Source organism: Alosa pseudoharengus, unplaced genomic scaffold, assembly GCF_046254945.1.
Source record: "Alosa pseudoharengus isolate Yale_2024_CS ecotype anadromous, Long Island Sound unplaced genomic scaffold, YU_APseudo_1.1 YU_APseudo_1.1_scf_18, whole genome shotgun sequence".
Taxonomy (NCBI): Eukaryota; Metazoa; Chordata; class Actinopteri; order Clupeiformes; family Clupeidae; genus Alosa; species Alosa pseudoharengus.
This window is the reverse complement of record NW_027468650.1, coordinates 22,396,266-22,414,835: the sequence shown is the minus strand read 5'-3', so window position 1 is coordinate 22,414,835 and position 18,570 is coordinate 22,396,266. Positions and strand designations below refer to the sequence as shown.

The 18,570-nt window shown below is 44.5% G+C and overlaps 1 protein-coding gene across 9 annotated transcripts in view; it reads right to left on the bottom strand.

Moving 5' to 3' along the window:
* Positions 1 to 2,168: 2,168 nt before the first annotated feature.
* dip2ca (disco-interacting protein 2 homolog Ca) overlaps positions 2,169 to 18,570 on the bottom strand; it is an 89,332-nt gene continuing 72,930 nt past the window's right edge. For 5 of the 9 annotated variants that reach the window (XM_076290566.1, XM_076290567.1, XM_076290572.1 and 2 more), the window contains 15 exons: positions 16,627 to 16,707; positions 16,236 to 16,359; positions 15,837 to 15,958; positions 15,508 to 15,619; positions 15,160 to 15,269; positions 13,900 to 14,030; positions 12,813 to 12,981; positions 11,358 to 11,528; positions 10,339 to 10,368; positions 7,984 to 8,045; positions 7,396 to 7,453; positions 7,238 to 7,312; positions 6,328 to 6,502; positions 5,359 to 5,482; positions 2,169 to 5,094 (listed from right to left, as the gene is read on the bottom strand). In XM_076290566.1, the coding sequence (XP_076146681.1) occupies positions 4,842 to 5,094; positions 5,359 to 5,482; positions 6,328 to 6,502; positions 7,238 to 7,312; positions 7,396 to 7,453; positions 7,984 to 8,045; positions 10,339 to 10,368; positions 11,358 to 11,528; positions 12,813 to 12,981; positions 13,900 to 14,030; positions 15,160 to 15,269; positions 15,508 to 15,619; positions 15,837 to 15,958; positions 16,236 to 16,359; positions 16,627 to 16,707 (1,797 nt within the window). In that variant the 3' untranslated portion in view covers positions 2,169 to 4,841. The remainder of the gene's footprint in view (positions 5,095 to 5,358; positions 5,483 to 6,327; positions 6,503 to 7,237; positions 7,313 to 7,395; positions 7,454 to 7,983; positions 8,046 to 10,338; positions 10,369 to 11,357; positions 11,529 to 12,812; positions 12,982 to 13,899; positions 14,031 to 15,159; positions 15,270 to 15,507; positions 15,620 to 15,836; positions 15,959 to 16,235; positions 16,360 to 16,626; positions 16,708 to 18,570) is intronic. The other 4 variants (XM_076290568.1, XM_076290571.1, XM_076290574.1 and 1 more) reach the window with 1 other exon arrangement.

Here is an 18,570-nt window from a genome sequence, read left to right as displayed (position 1 = left end):
CACCCCAGGCCCCAGCCCTCCCAACAGCCCCCAGCTTTGCACGCCTGAAGACTGTGAGACTCATGACTGGGCAATTTGGTTTGTTCCTTTCCCACCACAACTCAACGCTGGCGTCCCCAGGCCCTGGGAGGTGAAGCGGCTGTTTTTAAAACCGTTTTAAACAACTATGTTGCTTTCAAAGAAACCATGGTCACAGGAGCGAGGAAGACCTTTTAGACATTTGGTGGCGAGTGTGGACAAGATAGGCGTGTGGAGCATGGGTGAAACGGGCTCCTGTCCCATTCTTTTAACAGTAATCATGAAAAGGTGCAAATTCAACATTCAACATCTCATTAACCCTGGCTAAATCCCTTTACTCAATCTAAACAAGTTTTTTTTTTTTTTTTTTCTTGCGAAAAAAAGTCAAATGCCTTTTGCTTGCCATAAAAGTAGTCGGGGAAAATTCAGTGCAAGATGATCTTTGATCAAATGTATGTGGGGGATTTATTTTAATTTTGTTGTAGGGTGGGCAATGTTTGCCTCAAACATTGACTTTGATGTTTGTAAAAATAGTATTTTTCCTAAATGGTTTGTGATCTCACAGTTTTGGGAACAGGGTGATGATGGCAGGTTAGTTCACCTGCCTTAAAAAAACAAGCTAAAACAATCTTCCATGTCTGAATATGCACATTTCATGTCCCCATTTAAACATGATTTTTTTTGTTTTTTAAATCTAATGAAAATAATCTCTTTTGGATTCCATGACTGGAAAGATGTTCCGAACTGTTTGCTGAGGTTGAGTGTACAGTGATTTTATTTTATTTTTTAGATTTGTATAATACATCCTAATTTTAGTGTTGCTTGTGTATTCTTCCTCTGCTTGTGAATCGAGATGGTTCTACAGTTCTTTTTCTGTTCTAATTTTTCCTGTCAGGTCATAAAGATAAAGTGTGATTTTAATTTTTTAAAATTTTTTTTTCCATCATGTTTTTTAAAAACTCATTCACTGATTACAGATTAAATCATGACAAAGTAGCAGCAGGCTGCGGGTGGACCAGTGTAACTGACACCAACTAGTAAATGAATGATTTTTTAAAAAAAAAGAATTGCCCGTTTTTCTTTCTTTTCTTTTGGTTAAACATTTGAATTGAAATTGTTGATGCAATTGGATCATGTATTGGGCTACACGGAGAGGACTATGGCATGTGCAAACTGATGATGGTCACTGCGGCTCATGAGTCAGTCCGTTGAGGCAGAGCCATTGGGGGGAAGGGAGCCAAGAGGCGGGAACACTTCGGCTTGTCCATCGATGTTGCACAGGCTCCTCCGCGGGTGTCTTTAGTTTCTGTCTCTGTGTGAAGCACTGGGTGTGTGTCCGCTGTGCCTGTAGACTGTACAGCCAAAGGTCCCCCCCCCGCTCTATTGGTTTCACTCTGCCGCCCACCCAACCCCAGACCACCCCATCCCACCCCTTGCTCTCCCACCTCACCGTTGCACTACATGTAAATAAATGTTTGCCACTAAACGTGAACATTTGATGCCGTTTGCACGTTAGTAGCATATGTACATTTCATGAATGCATTAACTATGTATTTTATAAAAGTTCAATCTGTAAAAAAATGAGTTTGTGATTTTTAAGGTGGGGAACTCTTTGTATTCCCGTCTGCATGAAAAGTGGGTTGTATATCTTTCTTTTTCTTTAAACGTTTCTTACTTTGGCTTTCATTTTGTTTCACATTTTCTTGATGTTCCACTTTAGTTTTTTCTCATCTTTTTTTTTTATTAATATATATTTTTTAATTCCTTTGGATCCAATCCACTTTTTTAAAAACTTTAAACAGAATTTCGTTAATATTTATGTGGGGAAGAGAAATGACTACTGAAAAGAGTATTCACAACCCACCAGCCTGCGACATGGTAGTAGCGCCCCTTTTCTTCCCCTATATGCATCTGTCTGTACAGTCTTCCCCCTATCTGACATTTCGCTGTGAGATTCCCCCTCTTGCATTTACATATGTAATAGTACTCTATGTATATGTACAAGGTACAATAAACATATCATCCACAGGTATCAATGCGTTTGAAAATCTATTTTAGGGTGTCTCTGCACGAGGATACAACATCCCGTAGTTAAGTCCGTAGATTTGCATCTACATTGAACGAAAATCACAGTTTTTACCAATCAAAGCACTTTATTGCACCATATTTTGTGAAGGTTGGCCGAAGCAGGCTCCTATAAAAGTGTCATTGAATACTTTTTATGTGTACAAAACAGAATTTAAAACACACCTGCACCATACAAAATAAATCTTGTTCTTTTTTTTCTTAAGCTTTTTTCTTTTAAATGTAACCAACAATATTTACAGACACCATGCAGACTCTCTCACGTAGTAAGTCTAGATTTCCAACCAAAGAAGGAAATAACGTCACAGGTTGGAAATGATGTGCACCTTTTTTTTTCTCTTTTCAAAAACGGGAAAACATTTCTGTATTTTTTTTTTTTGTATGGGAATGACAACACTAATGCTATCAAACACATATGTTAAGACTTTCGTTTGTTGTCTTTTTCAACAGAATGAAAGAAAACATTTGCATTTTGACCTTATGGTTAGGTCTCAATCCAGTTCCCATACTTAAAAACTTCCATCACACTAGAAAAAGGGGGAAAATAGGAAACAGGGTTTTGACATTTTTTCATTTTATAATTTAGCTCATCCCAATGGTGAAAGTCACTGACTGCAGCAAGATCCCAATAATCAACAATGCCACCATGTTAAGTCATCCACATACCACAGAAAAACACAATCTGGTTCACGGGAGGGTGATCAGAAGAAATGACCACCAGGTGTCTGCAATTAATTGTTGTTCCCATGACTGATGTTGGCTATAAAAAACACAAACTGAAACTGATGTAGCTACACATACATAAACATTAGTTTTGCCATTGTTATTTCTTTTAGTCTTACCGAGTAGCCTTAGCCTACTATTCATCTTTGGGAGAACTGCCCTCTGTAAAGTGGTTATTTCAGATATTTCTTTCTTTAAAAGCCTACTGCCAAAAAAAACCCTATCAATGAGAGATCTGGAGAGCTTTTGACAAGTAAGACATTTCCATATAATCATTGGTGAATATAGACCATGTAGCTACAGCGACATTAGACAAGACGTTCACATGCCACATGTCACCTTGACTACTAGCACAGTGATTTTGGAGACAGACCTGTGTCATAAATATCTTAGAGCTGCTGTATCTTAGATCTAGTTAGAATTACAGCACCGCATAATTCTGACATCTTTAAAAGATGCTATCAGTTCAAGTCTGTTTTTTCCTTTCCCAAATGATAATCTGTTAACAGAAGCTAATGAAACATTTAACAAAAATGTAAAAAATAAATAAGAAAAATTCCTGGAAAAGGAATATACATGAAATGAGATGGACGGCAAAGTGAAATCAATGATGGTTAAAACAGAACAAAAAAAATTACAATCAGCAACTCACAGCATATGAGGTTGTGATGCGAATTTGAATTATGTAAAGCAGAGTGTAAACAGAATTCCAGGCACATTTTTAAAGATTCTTTATCACTCGATAAGGGCATAATGATAGACTTTTTCATCTAAAAGAAACACACACACACACATAGATATTTTGACCCCAGCAACACACATTTTCTGTCTGCATTCATCATACTTTTCACCTTTTTAAAACATCTGGTTTATCATATTTCTCCATATTCATTGTAATTGGAATCAGATTGATATTCATGTCTGTGTGTAACTCTCAAAACTCACTTTTGTCTGTGACACACACCATGCAAGTGGGAAGTACTGCATTTGAAACTTTTCATTGGTGATTCCTAGGTCTTATTTTGTATATATATTTATATAGATTTGTATATATATTTATATTTTTACATATACTTGATGTGATACTACTCACTCAAGATGATACAATGCTTTGTTTTTTTTATATTAGCAATATTTAATGAGGAAAACATGTTCAAATGTCTTCTCTCACACACTTCTAAAAAGAACAAAATAAATAAGAACTATTTTCTGTACATAATTACACAATATCAACTGGACTTTGTGTTTACCCTAAGCTTTGTACAATGATATTAAACATGGAGGAATCGAAAATGCAGGGGTCTTTCGCACCCCAGCCAATTGGGGGAGGGACAAGAACATTTAAAGAGATCAAAAATCAGAATGTCAAATTTTGCAGATGAATGGTTTGAACATACATACAGATCCTTTTTTTCCGTACCTCCTCTTCCATGAAAGAACCAAATGGGTAAGTTTTGCTTTGTTACGTGTATACTTTCAACACGCTACTCCAAATAAAACTACCAAACATAAAGTTACACAGTTTGCCACGGTATGTCGATATATATATATATATATCTTTTTTCTTTTCAAAAAATACCCTTCGCCATTGACTAAAAATGAGCGAACGCCAGCAGTTACATTACATGAAAACAGCCACACACAGTTTGTTTGTTTTTTTCTCTCAAAAAAATAAAATGCAATATTCAAAACAAGCAAAAAAGCAAGTTTTACAACGGGGGGCTGGGGAGAGAGTTCTTCTTCCACCATACAGAGGAAAACAGGAGCAGGCTTTTCTTTCTTTTTTTTCAAAGCCATGCAGTTCCCATCCAAGACCTGTCTCCTTTGAATATTCAACATTGCCAATGATCCTCTGTTCCCATTAGTTTCTCTTTGATAGGGTTTCTCTCTTCCTTATTCTCTGTCTCTCCCCTGAAGAAGACCCAAGAGGTCATTTGCAGTCTTGCGTAAATAAAAAATAAACATACACACACCTATACTCATTCACCACACACATACACACATCCATACACAAGCTACATGTTATAGGCCACATAGATGGGGTCCAGTTGGTCGGCCAGGAAACCATCCCGCAGGTGCATGCGCTGCTTTTCGCCGCGCGAGTTGATGGGGATGACGCCAATGTCCACCACCACCACCACACCCACGATCAGATAGTGCTCCTCTAGGACGGCGTTGGTCACCAGTGGCACCAGGTCCAGGGCCTCCTGCTCCGAGCCCTCCAGTTCCACCACCACCACCAGCAGGTTGGTCCAGGGAAACACCGCGCTGTGGATACACAGGCACATTTGACACGGTCATTCAGAAAGCTGTGCAGTTATGAAGATGTTCCTTGAGCTAATGACAAAATGCAGGATAGGGTCATTGATGTGGATCTCTGTAGATAACTTCAGACCCATTCAAAGGTTTGTCATACATACACCTGATTTTAGCTTAGTTCTAGAAATATAGAAACATATACTTTTGTTTCACATAACATGCATGTAAACCCTGATTTAAAATGTAATTGATGCTTTTAAAAGAGGAACCTACCATTCTGTGATGCTCTTGTGAGTGCGTATGACGGATGTCTCGATGTCGATGGGGTGATACCTCATACCCCGCAGCTCCATGGCCTCGTCCAGGGCCCCGACCACATACAGGGCATCATGCCTCTCTGAGGGACAAACAACAGAAGCACACGGTCAGACTACTGACCACAGCGGATTAATTGTCCAACTTTATACGGTTTGCCTCTGCAATACCAAATGCACTTATCATTTTATATCATGCTCCTGAAAATCATTTAATCAGCTATTAATAAGGATTGATTATTCGCTACCAGTACTACACAAGAATCCTACACAAATCAGGTTTTCTGATTTGAACTGACTTTTAATCCATTAATATTCAGTAATTCAGGCTACGTGTGACCATTTATACAGAAGTGTAAGAACTGAATGCAGGTTTACTAAGAGCTAAATATTTAAACAAACAATTACATATCCAAAACCAAACACTGAACTACCACTCCCATTTATGCAGTCACATGGTCAGAGCTATTTACTGTGTGGTTATTTTTAGGATGATTGTGCTCTCCAAAACAATAAGTCATATCATCTTAGGTAAAGAATATTGATATTTTATCATTTAATTATCAATGTTCTCATAATAGGTCTAGAACACAAATGTAATCAGTTGGTACAGTAAGTGAGGGGTTGGATTACTGGGTGGAGAGATATTAATCTTATAACATAAAGCAAATTTGTTTGAGTTCTACTTGTGAGTGGCCTGGCTCCCTCCCACCATTCAAAGTGCCCTAATGCCTTAGACATTATTGCTTCACTTCAATATGGTGAAGAGGGTTCTCACTGTTGTGAACTGCTGTTGGTGCACCAGCCTTTTTGTAAGTAATCACATCAGCACCCTTTGTTCTGAATATTTTTTGAGGCTATCCTGGTGTGGCCTAATGTCATATAACTGCATGTCTGTTTGTATTGAGAGCATCACGTGCTGTGGTACCTCCACTGGCGTCGGTCAGCTCGGTCCGGCGCAGGAAGCCCAGGTAGCCGGTGCGCGCCCACACCGTCTGAGTGTCCCCGAAGCTGAGCCGCGAGGTGAAGTGGTCTGACTGGAGCGCCTCGTCGCCGTACACGGTGAAGTAGCCACTGCCGTTGTGGGCACTGTGCACCCAAATCTGATGGATGTAGGGGGAATATTTATGAGCATTTGTGATTGCATCTGGTCCATTTGGCTTTCCTCCAAAGTGACAAAAGTCGACACATAAGGGCTTCCCTGGAGAGACGATGGAATCGCAGTTAAATAAAGACATAAAGCTTAAAATATGGGCGTACTTAAACAAAAAGTGGCAGCAGTGATGCCAAGGAAAGAGTTACTTTTGTGACCACAGAACAATAATCAGAGCCAACCAGCATCTGGGGAAACCTCAAGACTGCTGGCCAAAAGCAATTTGGTCCAAAGACATGAACACTGGACTTTATGGTAAAATCTGTGCCATATTTGGAGAGGAGTCAACAAGGGCTTGGGGGTTTGATGGGTGTGTCGGAAAGCGGAATGTAGATTATGGTGGACCAGACATTTGGCAGCACACTTTACAAATTTCAGCAGATTATCAGACCCAAAGCCAGCTCAAAGGCCACACTGTAGGGTGCTAAAACTATTAGGAGCAGGATGCTTCACATCAGGAAGAGTGGAAAACTTTACCGCCCAAATGGAATCGAGGACCTAAACAGCAGTCAATGACCGTTGAGTATTGACAACAATGTACAGTATAATATAATAAAATTGAAATATTTTCAATATTTTATTAGACAACCAGAGCTAAAGGACATTACACCTCCTGCATGATGACTACAATATGTCTAAGAGACTGTGTGGGTCTTCATGATGTCATACGTAAGCGCCGACTCACCTCCCCCAGGTGTGAGTCACCCAAAGGCCCTTTCGTCTCAGGATTGGCAATGATGATCCGAACACCAGGCAGAATCTGTGTGAAAAAAGACCTGTTCATTTCTGAGCTCTCTGTGTTACTTTCTGGATGCCAGAAAAGTTCTGTTTAAAATGACTCACCTTTCCGGATTCCATGAGCGGTAAGCTGTGAGGTGATCCCCTCTCAACAAGTCGAACTCTGGATGGGAGAGAAGAAATCATGAAATATGCATCATGAAAAGCTCCTTTCTAAGACATCATTCCAGAGAAAAAAAGAGAGAGTTAACCCAGCGTTATAGCTGCCCATGTGTTCTGTGAGCTCAAAGTGCCACTGACATCTCTAAGGGTCATGCACAGATGGATCAGAGCATGGATAAACAAACCACCCCACCAATACCTACACTAAGGCCATACTTTATGATTCTGTAGTTAATTAGTGAATCATGCTCCAACAAATCACTACACTGAGGTGGTAGTTTGTGCATCTGTAGTTAGTGAATGATGCTCCAACAAATCACTACACTGAGGTGGTCGTTTGTGCGTCTGTAGTTAGTGAATGATGCTCCAACAAATCACTACACTGAGGTGGTCGTTTGTGCGTCTGTAGTCAGTGAATGATGCTCCAACAAATCACTTCACTGAGATGGTCGTTTGTGCGTCTGTAGTTTGTGCGCCTGTAGTTAGTGAATGATCCCTCCACGGAGTGGCCATGTGAGGGGCAGCACGCACCTGTCGTGTCGCAGGGCTCGCATGTCCACAAACACAGTAGTCGGGTCCGGTCCTGAGGTGCCCTACAAACCAAGAGCCGCATCAAGCCACACATTAATTTACCTACAGTGATAAATGAGCTTTACAGATACACAGGGATTCAGCATTTGAGCACAACAGCTGGCATTCCCAAAGAGCCTGGACTTGTAAATGTTGATTTCTTACAAAATCTGGGCATCACTTCCTATAAATATCCCCTTCCTAATAATGCACTACTGCAATGCCTTACATTCAGTGAGTAAGTATTATGCTTATGCTGACATATTCTTTGCAACTGCTGTCTGACAAACATGAGTATTTATTAGACACATGAATAGATTGAGAGCAGCCTTTTGTTAGAATACCCTACTTCAATTCCATGGATACCGTGTCAGGCATTTTAAATTCAGCCATAATGCCTCACTTCAGAGATATTCATGTGAAATGTTACCCAGCATTGCTTCAGCCCTTCCACAACACACTAATCAGTAGTAGTCATTAGTAAGAGGGCTTACTTAGGATCATGGCCAAGCCCACTGATCATCATGGCCAAATCAGAATCATCACAGAGCAAGACCGAATCACCAGAGCAGTAGAACAAGCCAGATACCAGCACAGGGAAAATACACAGCACTATGCACTATATATCTAGCATAGACTAATATAGTGTATATACAATATACATAACAGTGTAATGGAGGATGGAATACTATGTGTGAGGGCAGTGAAGTCAGAGGAAGAAGAGACTCATTTCCCCATCCACCAATCCCAAGAATGACGAGCACTTCCGTCATTTCTGTTGTCTGGCCGGTGCAGTAAAAATGTTGAGTGGCAGCTCCAGAAATGAAAGAAGTGCATTTCACTCATGGGTTGGAGACATGTTAGTCACCTCCTTCATTAAAAATACAAGAGCTTTTGTCTGCTTTGCCAGATTTCCAGGCTTGGAGGGCCTTCTCGTCACGATTGTGATGGCAGCGGTGAAGCAGTGCTGTTTAATGACACCGTTGTAAACGCATTTCCACACCGAACTGGTGACTCAGCTCCAAGAGTCACGGCAAAGTCACTTTCAGCAAAGCAGCAATTCAGGTGATTCCCAAATGACTGACATCATCATGTTCGGATGCCTCCGGCACACTGCAGAAGTGTCCTTGAGTTAGCATTTGTCCACCCAGCGACCACAAAGCCCCCCACCTCTCCACACCTTCACCACACCCTGCACCACCAGAGAAGCCTGCATGCGCTTCCTAATCCACCCAGCCCAGCTAGCGCTGCTAACCCAGCTACAAGCAGCACGGATGTGGACGCTGGCTCAGCCCGGGCAGCACCAGGTCGAGGCCTTGGCTCCCAGTGGGGCAGCAGCCAGCAGAGGGCTCCCTCCAGCTCCCTTCCCTCCTCCAGACCTGCAGCAGCAGAAGGAGCCTTCCGGCCCCACTCCTCACCCAGGGCTCTCCATCAAAGCCCACACACACACACACACACACAGAGTGTTGGTCCCCTGCTCCAACACCAGCCACCTACACAGCTGAGATATTAACGACCGGCCCGAGGAGAGGTGATGGAATGGGAGCGCTGGGTGAGGCTCAGGGACCGCCGAGGAACAGGCTCAATAACAGTGTCGCACAGGGCAACAGGAACACGTGGGCGGTGTTGTTTTCCGTGCGACACCTTTGTGCTTGGCCCGTTTGTTTTTGGAGCTGTGCGGCTCGCCCCGATTTGTGTGGGTCTTAATGAGCTAGGTGATTGAGAAGGGATTAAGTCGTCCACCTCCTGGTCTGCTGAGTCATAACACCACCAGCCCTCTTCTATTAGCCGAGTCTGTGGCACTCAGCTGGGGTAATGACCGAGGTCACAAACCTGTTATCGCGGAGGTAGAGCAGAGCTGGCTCCTTCCACTGGGAGAAGGCTAAGCTACACTCTTAAGGAAAAGTGAATGGGCTGAAGTTGGGTCTGAACACTTCTGAATGTAGTAGAACCCAGATGGGACATTTGGGGCCTATATATTTCTAATAATCATGAGTAGAGGAACGTTTCCTTAAGAGGGTAGAGCTACACTAAAGCAGACTACCAACAGAATTAGGGATAACAAGATTCTTCTATTAGTCCATTAGTCTATCAGTTGATTAGTCCAGCAGCCATATCCCCTTTGGTAGAAAACAAAGGCTACTTAAACCACCAACACCGCTAACCCCAGTCGCATAGAATGCATCTCACAATGCACTACAGGGTTCAGGCTCCCTACAAGCCCCCCCCCTGCGCTGTGGACTGAAGCAAAGCTAGTCAGCGCCCCTCATCCCGTAGCTGGCGGCTGGCTAGGGAACACGGGCGAGGCCTCCCTACCTGATCAGCAAGCTTCCCCAGCCTGTGAGGCTGCATCAGCAAGAGATATGATGAGGTGGAGGAGGAGGAGGAGGAGGGAGAGAAAAGAGTGGATGAGGAGGAGAGGGAGGAGGAGGAGGAGAGAGATGGGAGAGGGTGGATGAGGAAGGAGGAGGGAGAGGGGTGAAGATGACAGATAAAAAGGAAACATGAAAGACAGCATGAGGGTGGGGAAAACAAAAGCCAACAAAAAAACACAATGAATCAAAGAATCACAGAAGGAATGTCACCGGATGTCAAACAATAACAAACAGGAAATGAGATGTTTGTTTCCTCTGTTGATGCTTAAACATGTTTAAGAATATAACACTTAAATCACCTTCTGGAAAACAGTTATCGGTATGCCACCCTCTCAATGTCCTACTTGTAATGTAATCCATCACTGGAACCACTGAAAATACGGCATTTGATCATAACAAAAACAGTTACTTTTGAAATAGTAGCGACTGTAGTTCTTCCCTCACCCTGACAGAAAATGTCACAGGCGCACTGGTTAATGCCCAGTTCACCTGCTTAAACTCCAAATACACACACTGTCTCTAAAACGTAAAAGCTCAAAACATTCCCGATTTAGCAACTGGAAAATCCACGGCGGAATACAGTAATCCGTCCAGTCCCACATACAAGTACAAACCATGTTAGCCAAGAGATTACATCCCAATCTGTCTCTCCGGCAGCCCGGGGACAAACTGAGCAACCAGGTTAGGAATTTTCAAATACACAGAAACGGAGGAAATGTCTTCGAAGGGAACACATCTGATTCAGTCTATGCTATAAGGAGATACATGTAACATTGGCCAACAAAACACAATGTGAACATTTACGCGCACACACACACACACACACACACACACACACACACACACACACACACACACACACACACACACACACACACACACACACACACACACACACACACACACACACACACACACACACACACACACAGAGAGAGAGAGAGAGAGCAGAGTGCTGACCTGCAGACAGATGGCCAGGTTGACCCTGCAGCCAAAGGAGGTGCTAACAGCGCGCGGGTGGAGGCCCAGGTCTTTGAAGAGCTTGGAGAAGGACTGGGTGAGCGCTATCCTGGGCCGCTCCTCCGCCACCACCACACACGTCCGCACCCGAGACAGGTCCAGGCCACGCGCCTGGGGGGGGGGGGACAGACAGAGAGACAGACAGAGTTTTGGGGTTAGCACTCAGCTAGCAGACAGACAGAGTTTTGGGGTTAGCACTCAGCTAGCCGACAGACAGAGAGATAGACAGAGTTTTGGGGTTAGCACTCAGCTAGCAGACAGACAGAGAGATAGACAGAGTTTTGGGGTTAGCACTCAGCTAGCAGACAGACAGAGACAGACAGGGAGTTGGGGTTAGCACTCAGCTACAACTCTCACCGTCAGGAGAAGCTTTATGTTCTCCCAAAGGCACAAGGAGCAGGATGCCAAAGAATATTGGAAATGTAAGGTTTCACATGTGTAGTCCAATGTGTAGTCCAATTCCATTTTTATGAATTTATGAATTTGTATGAATTATATAGCATTGCTTAATTTAGCTCAGGCTCAGGCAACTGATGCAGGTTTATTGATACAAAAATGAGCACATGAGAGTGCGAGACTTTGGATCTTTTCATTACTTTTCTAATCATATTTTAGTTTGTGATAATATTTATATGGATAGAAGATTTGAGCTAATGCAGAAATAATCAAAACTCTCTGCTCTGCCTTGCGTTCTTTTGAAAAACAATGGAAAAAATATGCAATAACATCCCCCCACTGTACACTAAAAAGTGGCAGAATTAATACAGTTTGGGGGTGTCTCCCTCTCCTCTCCATCGATTGGCTCTATGGTAATAAACTGCCCTCGGCTCAATAGTCTGCCATTAGTAACTATGGCGATGTGAACAAACCGAATGAAAGTAAATAAAACACATTTTTACAAGGCTGTCTCGCCAGGAGGCACGCTCGGCCTTTCTCCTGCAGCACGGGCCAGTCATTGCGCACTCTCAACTCTCCCTCTGTCTCCACACCGAGACGCACACCAGCAAAGGAACTGCAGGTCTGTCAGCAGAAAGTTTACTGGCACCGTCTGAAGAATTTAGGTATGTGTGTGTGTGTGTGTGTGTGTGTGTGTGTGTGTGTATGTGTGTGTGTGCAGAAGAGCATAAAGGTGTTTTAAAGGTGCTGAGTGTCCAGGCATTTAATGATGTGAGATGTAATAACCAATTGCACACCGTACAACTGAAAATTGCCATTTTATGACCCGATTAATAGTCATGCTTTACATAGTTACATAGGTCACTGTGTACGCCTATGCTTCGACATGTATACACAAACTAATGAAAATCTGTGCATATGCTTGTGTGTCAGTGTCTGCATTTGCATGCGTGTGTGTGTGTGTGTGTGTGTGTGTGTGTGTGTGTTTGCATACGCTACCTTAAGAGACTCGGTCTGCAGGCCCAGGCCCTTGGTGCAGAGCTCCATGACGGAGTAGGAGCAGAAGGTGTCCCTGACACGGAACTGACTGACGGCCAGCAGCCACAGGGCGGGGTTCACCTCCAGCTCCGAGGGGGGGATCAGGATGGACTGGTGCCCTGAGTACACACTGCACACGCGCCAACAGAGAGAGGGGGAGAGAGAGGGAGAAATGTGTCAGTGCATTTGTGTTCCTGCATGTGCATGTGTGCTGAGATTGAGTGTGTGTGTGTGTGTGAGTGAAGTTGGTCAGAGAGCGGGCACTTTAGATGAGATGAGCACAGAAGCATGGCACATAAAGAGGATTGACCAAAGAGGCCCTCTTCACAAATTGGTTAATAGGACTACTCGGACGTAAAAGACTTATCATTGATTTCCCACTTGTCACACCGGGTAGATCGGCAGATCGGCAGGATCAATGACAGCAGAGGACGTTTCAGCCTTGCATGTCTATTTTCTAACCCTTCACTGCACTTTCAAAGAGCAAAGAGGCTCTTCAACTGGCCAAATGCTCGGCTGTCTAGCTGCTTACTTTAGATTTCCAAAATGTTTCACAACAAGCAGGTTTCAACTGAACTTTCTGCACTCTTGAGAAACCATGTCATTTTGCTGTCACATGTAAAGCCCAGCAATGCTATTCTGCTGACATGGGTCTCTTAGCAAAGCTACTTGTGGGCAACTTTAGGCTCCATACATACTATACAAAAATGCAGCACTACACAATGTGACATGACATGGATAACTGTATAGGGGGATGACTGTCTACATCAGATTGCTGACTTCAGCTGCTCTGACTTCAGCTTCTCTCACCACTCAGTGGTGAGTTTTGGGTGTCGAGATTGGAGACTGACCTACAGAGGCAAAACTACTTGTGGGCAACTTGCCTTTTGGTGAGTAAAACCCTCAGGCTCCATACATACAAAACACAAATGGATTCAGTATGACATGCATAACTGTATGGGGAATGACTGTCCAGATTGCTGACTCCGGCTGCGCTGAATGATGAGGTGTGGTCGGTGAGCTCTGGGTGCCGAGCGTGGACACTGACCTGCAGAGGCACCAGAGGACGAAGCCCAGGCCGCAGTAAGGGTCCAGGCAGATGGCCACTTCTCGCGAGGGGTAGAGCTCACACTGGAGCTTGATTGAGCGGCAGAAGGCACTGGTGGCACTGTGAGACATCTGAGGAAGGAGAGAGAGAGAGAGAGAGGGAGAGAGAGAGAGACAGAAAGAGAGAGAGGGGGGGAGAGGGAGAGAGAGAGAGAGAGAGGGAGAGAGAGACAGAAAGAGAGAGAGGGGGGGAGAGGGAGAGAGAGAGGGAGAGAGAGAGAGACAGAAAGAGAGAGAGGGGGGGAGAGAAAGATATATAAAGATGGAAGGAAGGGAAGAAAGGACAGCAAGAATTTAGTGAGGAGTTTGGAAATGGAGAAACAGAAGGTTAGAAGTCGTGTAAATCTCTTGTGGACCAAAACAGCACATAACACACTCATGTGTGTTTTTGTACAAATGTTCCTGTGTCTGTGCAGGTCCTGAACTATTCTCCAAATCCACTTAGGGGCCATTGTGCAGGCAAACAGGATAACTATGTAAATGTCTAGTAAAGATTGGCCAATTTGTTTAAAACATATTCAATTTGGGGGACATGTAGAGCGCTCAGAGGACCAGCATTTGCCAAGAGGGCTGGAGAACAGAGGACAGAAGCTGGTTTTACAAGACAATAAAAGCTCCCTGTTTTAAGAGGGACACCGGGGTTGCACAATTACACCCCCCCACCCCCCTGTGTATAGCTAATTCACCCACTGCAGCAGCAAAACCAGGCCGGACCATTCAAGCACTCTCCCACCAAAGAAGGATTATAATGGCCGTGAAATATAAAACAGTCTCCTGCTCCTTTGACACCTGATAGCAGATATCCTGCCCGCTAACCATGACGAGGTGTCTTGAGTGGGCGAGGGCTTTTTAAAGCCTTTTAGTGCTAAAACTGGCGGTGTTTGCGGAGGAAGCTGAAAGATGATTTAGTGGGGCCCTCATTGATTCCTAAACAGACAGCCCAGAGGAGGACAACAGCGTACGGGCTGGGAGGCAAAAACTACTCCGAGCATCTTCCATCTGGCACGTACTGTACACACACACACACACACACACACACACACACACACACACACACAAACACACACAGAAACATAAACACAGACACAGACATACCACACCATGCATACTATGCTTTTGCTCTTGTTCATATTCTCTCTCTCTCTCTCTCTCTGTCTCTCTCTCTCTCTCACACACACACTCACACTGACCCCCAGCTCACCTTTACTCCTGCTAGCATCCCTGTGGTAGACACACTGAAGTCCAGGTAGGCCAGCGTGTCCGGATTGGAGGGCTTGTACAGCTGAGGGGGCTTCTTCTTTGGCAGATCATCTAAAGGTGTGAGACGAGAGCAGAGAGCACGCAGTAGAGGATGTGAGTGTTGGTGATTAATAAGGAATTAAAAAGTAAATGGGGAGGATAAAGACAGAGTGAAGAATCCTTCCTAAAGCCTTGATTAGTTCAAATCAAATCAAATTACATGAATCATCTATTGTAATTAGTCTGCAAGGCAGACTCGGAGAGTCTGGAGACTGAGTGTGCTCTGAGTGAGTGTGGTGGCACTTGTCACCTGTTTCTAGGACAGGAGGCCACGTCCTGACGTCCACCGCAGCGGACGCCTCTTTAGACTTCAGCAACTTGGAAATCACCTGTGAGGTCATCACGCAGGACGACCGGCTCACCTGCACACACACATGCAAACACGCACATTATGGTACTGCACATAGTAATCCAGTACAGTAAGTTAAAATTCATGGCAACCATAATTATGACCCTCACTTGCCTTACTTCTTGTCTAATGGATTCTTTCAAGATTTACAATCTTTTCTTTTACAGTTAACTTCCTTATGTTCCCTTATGTTCATACGTCCAATCCCTCCAACCCCTAAACAAGCTCACCTCCACAATCATCTTCACAGTGGGCAGAGTGGTGGCGATGTTCTGGGGGTGGGGTGGTCTGACCGTGATGGGCACGCAGCCGGCATACAGGCATCCGTAGAAGGCCGCAATCAGGTCAATGCCTGTGGGGACACAGCCAGGTCAAGTATGGAGACAAGATAATGTAATTAACTCAGCAAGAACAGGACAATTTTGTCTACTCTTGACCCGCCACCTCTAGCCGCTTATTTTAACATTAAGTGGCTATTTTCACATTAAAGCATTGGTGCACTAGGTCATAGTCCTCCATTTGTTTTTCCTGAGTCTTTCCTGAGGACCAGGCTGGTCTGAGATGAGCCTGAGAAAAAGAGAGAGAGATGCTGATTGGACCGGCGGACGGGGAGAATGAGGTGGACGTACCAGGTGGATAGACCAGCGCCACGTGATCGCCGTCCTGCAGGTGTCCTCGCTCCATAAGCATGGCCGCGATCTTCTCCGCCCGCTTGTGCAGCTGCACGCAGGTCAGCGAGCTCAAGATAGCCCCCTGTAGAAACACACACACACACACACACACACACACACACACACACACACGCGCGCACACACACACACACACACACACAGAGAGAGAGAGAGAAGAGAGAGAGAACTTGATAAGTATGACACATGACAGCCCCAACCCGACTATCACAGCGGCTGGTGCTTTGGAGTGTGTGTGAGTATGTGTGTGTGATTGAGTGTGTGTGTGTGTGTGTGTGTGTGTGTGTGTGTGAGAGAGAGAGAGATGAGCGTGGCGGTCGCTGGTGTTTACCCTGGAGCTGAGCAGAGTGAAGAGGACGTGGTCAGGAGTGGTCTGCGCTCTCCACTGCAACACCTCCGACAGGAAGAGGAACTACAGGTGCACAACGGGGACAAAGAAAATCTCCCATTCAATTATTAAGGAACTGTGAACAAGGCAGTCTGCAGCCGGAATTCTGCATCCTGTACAGAATCTACTGAGGAAACCATCAGACGGAAGGAACTAGTACTGAGCAAAGGAAAATACACAGCAGGTGCAAAGTATCATTAATAGTCCAGACTGAAAGCATATGAAACACGGTATTGTTCAATTACTATGGTGACAGTATTGTTTAAATGTCAGAATATAATGGGAATAGTTTTTTGGATTTATAATACCGACAAAATCACTTATTATGGTAACATTACCAGGTATTCACCACATGGCAAATAGAAAACAGAAATCCATCAGATACCTAAACACTTGAAGGTTCTGAATTCCTAAGTGCCAACCCACAAATTAATTCAGCAGAACCGTTGATTACATTTGTCTGTGTAAACTCGTAAACTGGGCATTATTTCTTTAAGCTGACATGCAGAGATATTAGTAAAGAGGCATATCAATTCCCCACTGGCATGCATCCAAGATCAACATACACACATACAGAGGATTCCACCATCTGTTTTTCATCGTCATAATTTGCTGGGCTAAAGAAAACAGAACGTTACAGGTAACCACGGCGCCTTGCAGAATTCTGTCTCAGGGAATATTGCGAGAAATCGGTCAACGTAGCTCTGCCTGGAAAACACGTTCGGTCATTGCGCTGGAGGAAGAGGCTAACAACCATCACCCATAGCAACACCAGCAGTAGCTAGCAGCAGCAGCGTTCCCACTCACACAGAGGGCCTGATTTTCATGAATGGCTCAGGATGGATGGAGCGATGGAGATAGATAGATAAATAGATAGATAGATAGATAGATAGATCGATAGATAGATAGATAGATACATAGATAGATAGATCGATTGACGGATAGATGGATGAAAGGTTGCGGATGAGCGCAGGAATCATAGCAGTGATTTAAAAGAGCAGGCTGGAAGATGCAGCAGACCTTATCGTCCAATCATCCACCACTCACGCAAGAGAGAGCGCGCACGCGCACACACACGCACACACACGCACACACACGCACACACACACACACGCAACGGATGTTGTCAAGACAGCTGAGTCACGCCAAATGAAGATGAGAATGAGTGAGGGAGGTGGAGAGAGAAAAGACGTGAGAAGAGGCATGCTTGTCATGCAGGCAGGAAGGAGGGAGAGAGATGGAGGTGGTGGGTGGAGAGGCGGAGGTGGGTGCAGTTATTCCTGAGGAGTGGCTTGGAGAGGGTAGCACCACATGCATGCACCAATGCACCGCATCAGCCTCAGACAGCCAAAGCTCTGATCCGACACAGTGGGCAAAGGTGTGGATGTAGAGGGACACGTCTCTCTCTCTCTCTCTCTCTCTCACTCTCCGCCTGTAGGCTATGCCATTGTGTTGTACTGGCATGACAAACACGCGCACACACACACACACACACACACACACACACACTCTCACACATACTCACACACATACACACACACACACACACAGCAACCTGAAATGGTAATGGATGGCAACTTTCAGCCTGAGAGGACAGAGTAATGAATTCTGTCACGGGCAAAGTTGTCATGACTGACAGGGGTGGACGGCAAATAAATAACAAACTCTGCAACCCAACGCGCCAGCCTTTCCCAAAACCCAACAACGCAGAAACAGACATCTGTACAGAGTAATTACTCTGATGTGGGAGTTCTGGACGATTGACGAGGAGGGGGGGAGGGGGGGGGGGGGACTTCATCAAATGTCAGCGCTGCTTGAAAAAGTTCTGAAAAGACTGAAAGTCATATTTTACAAGAAGGTGACAGGGTGGGCCACACTTTTTTTTCT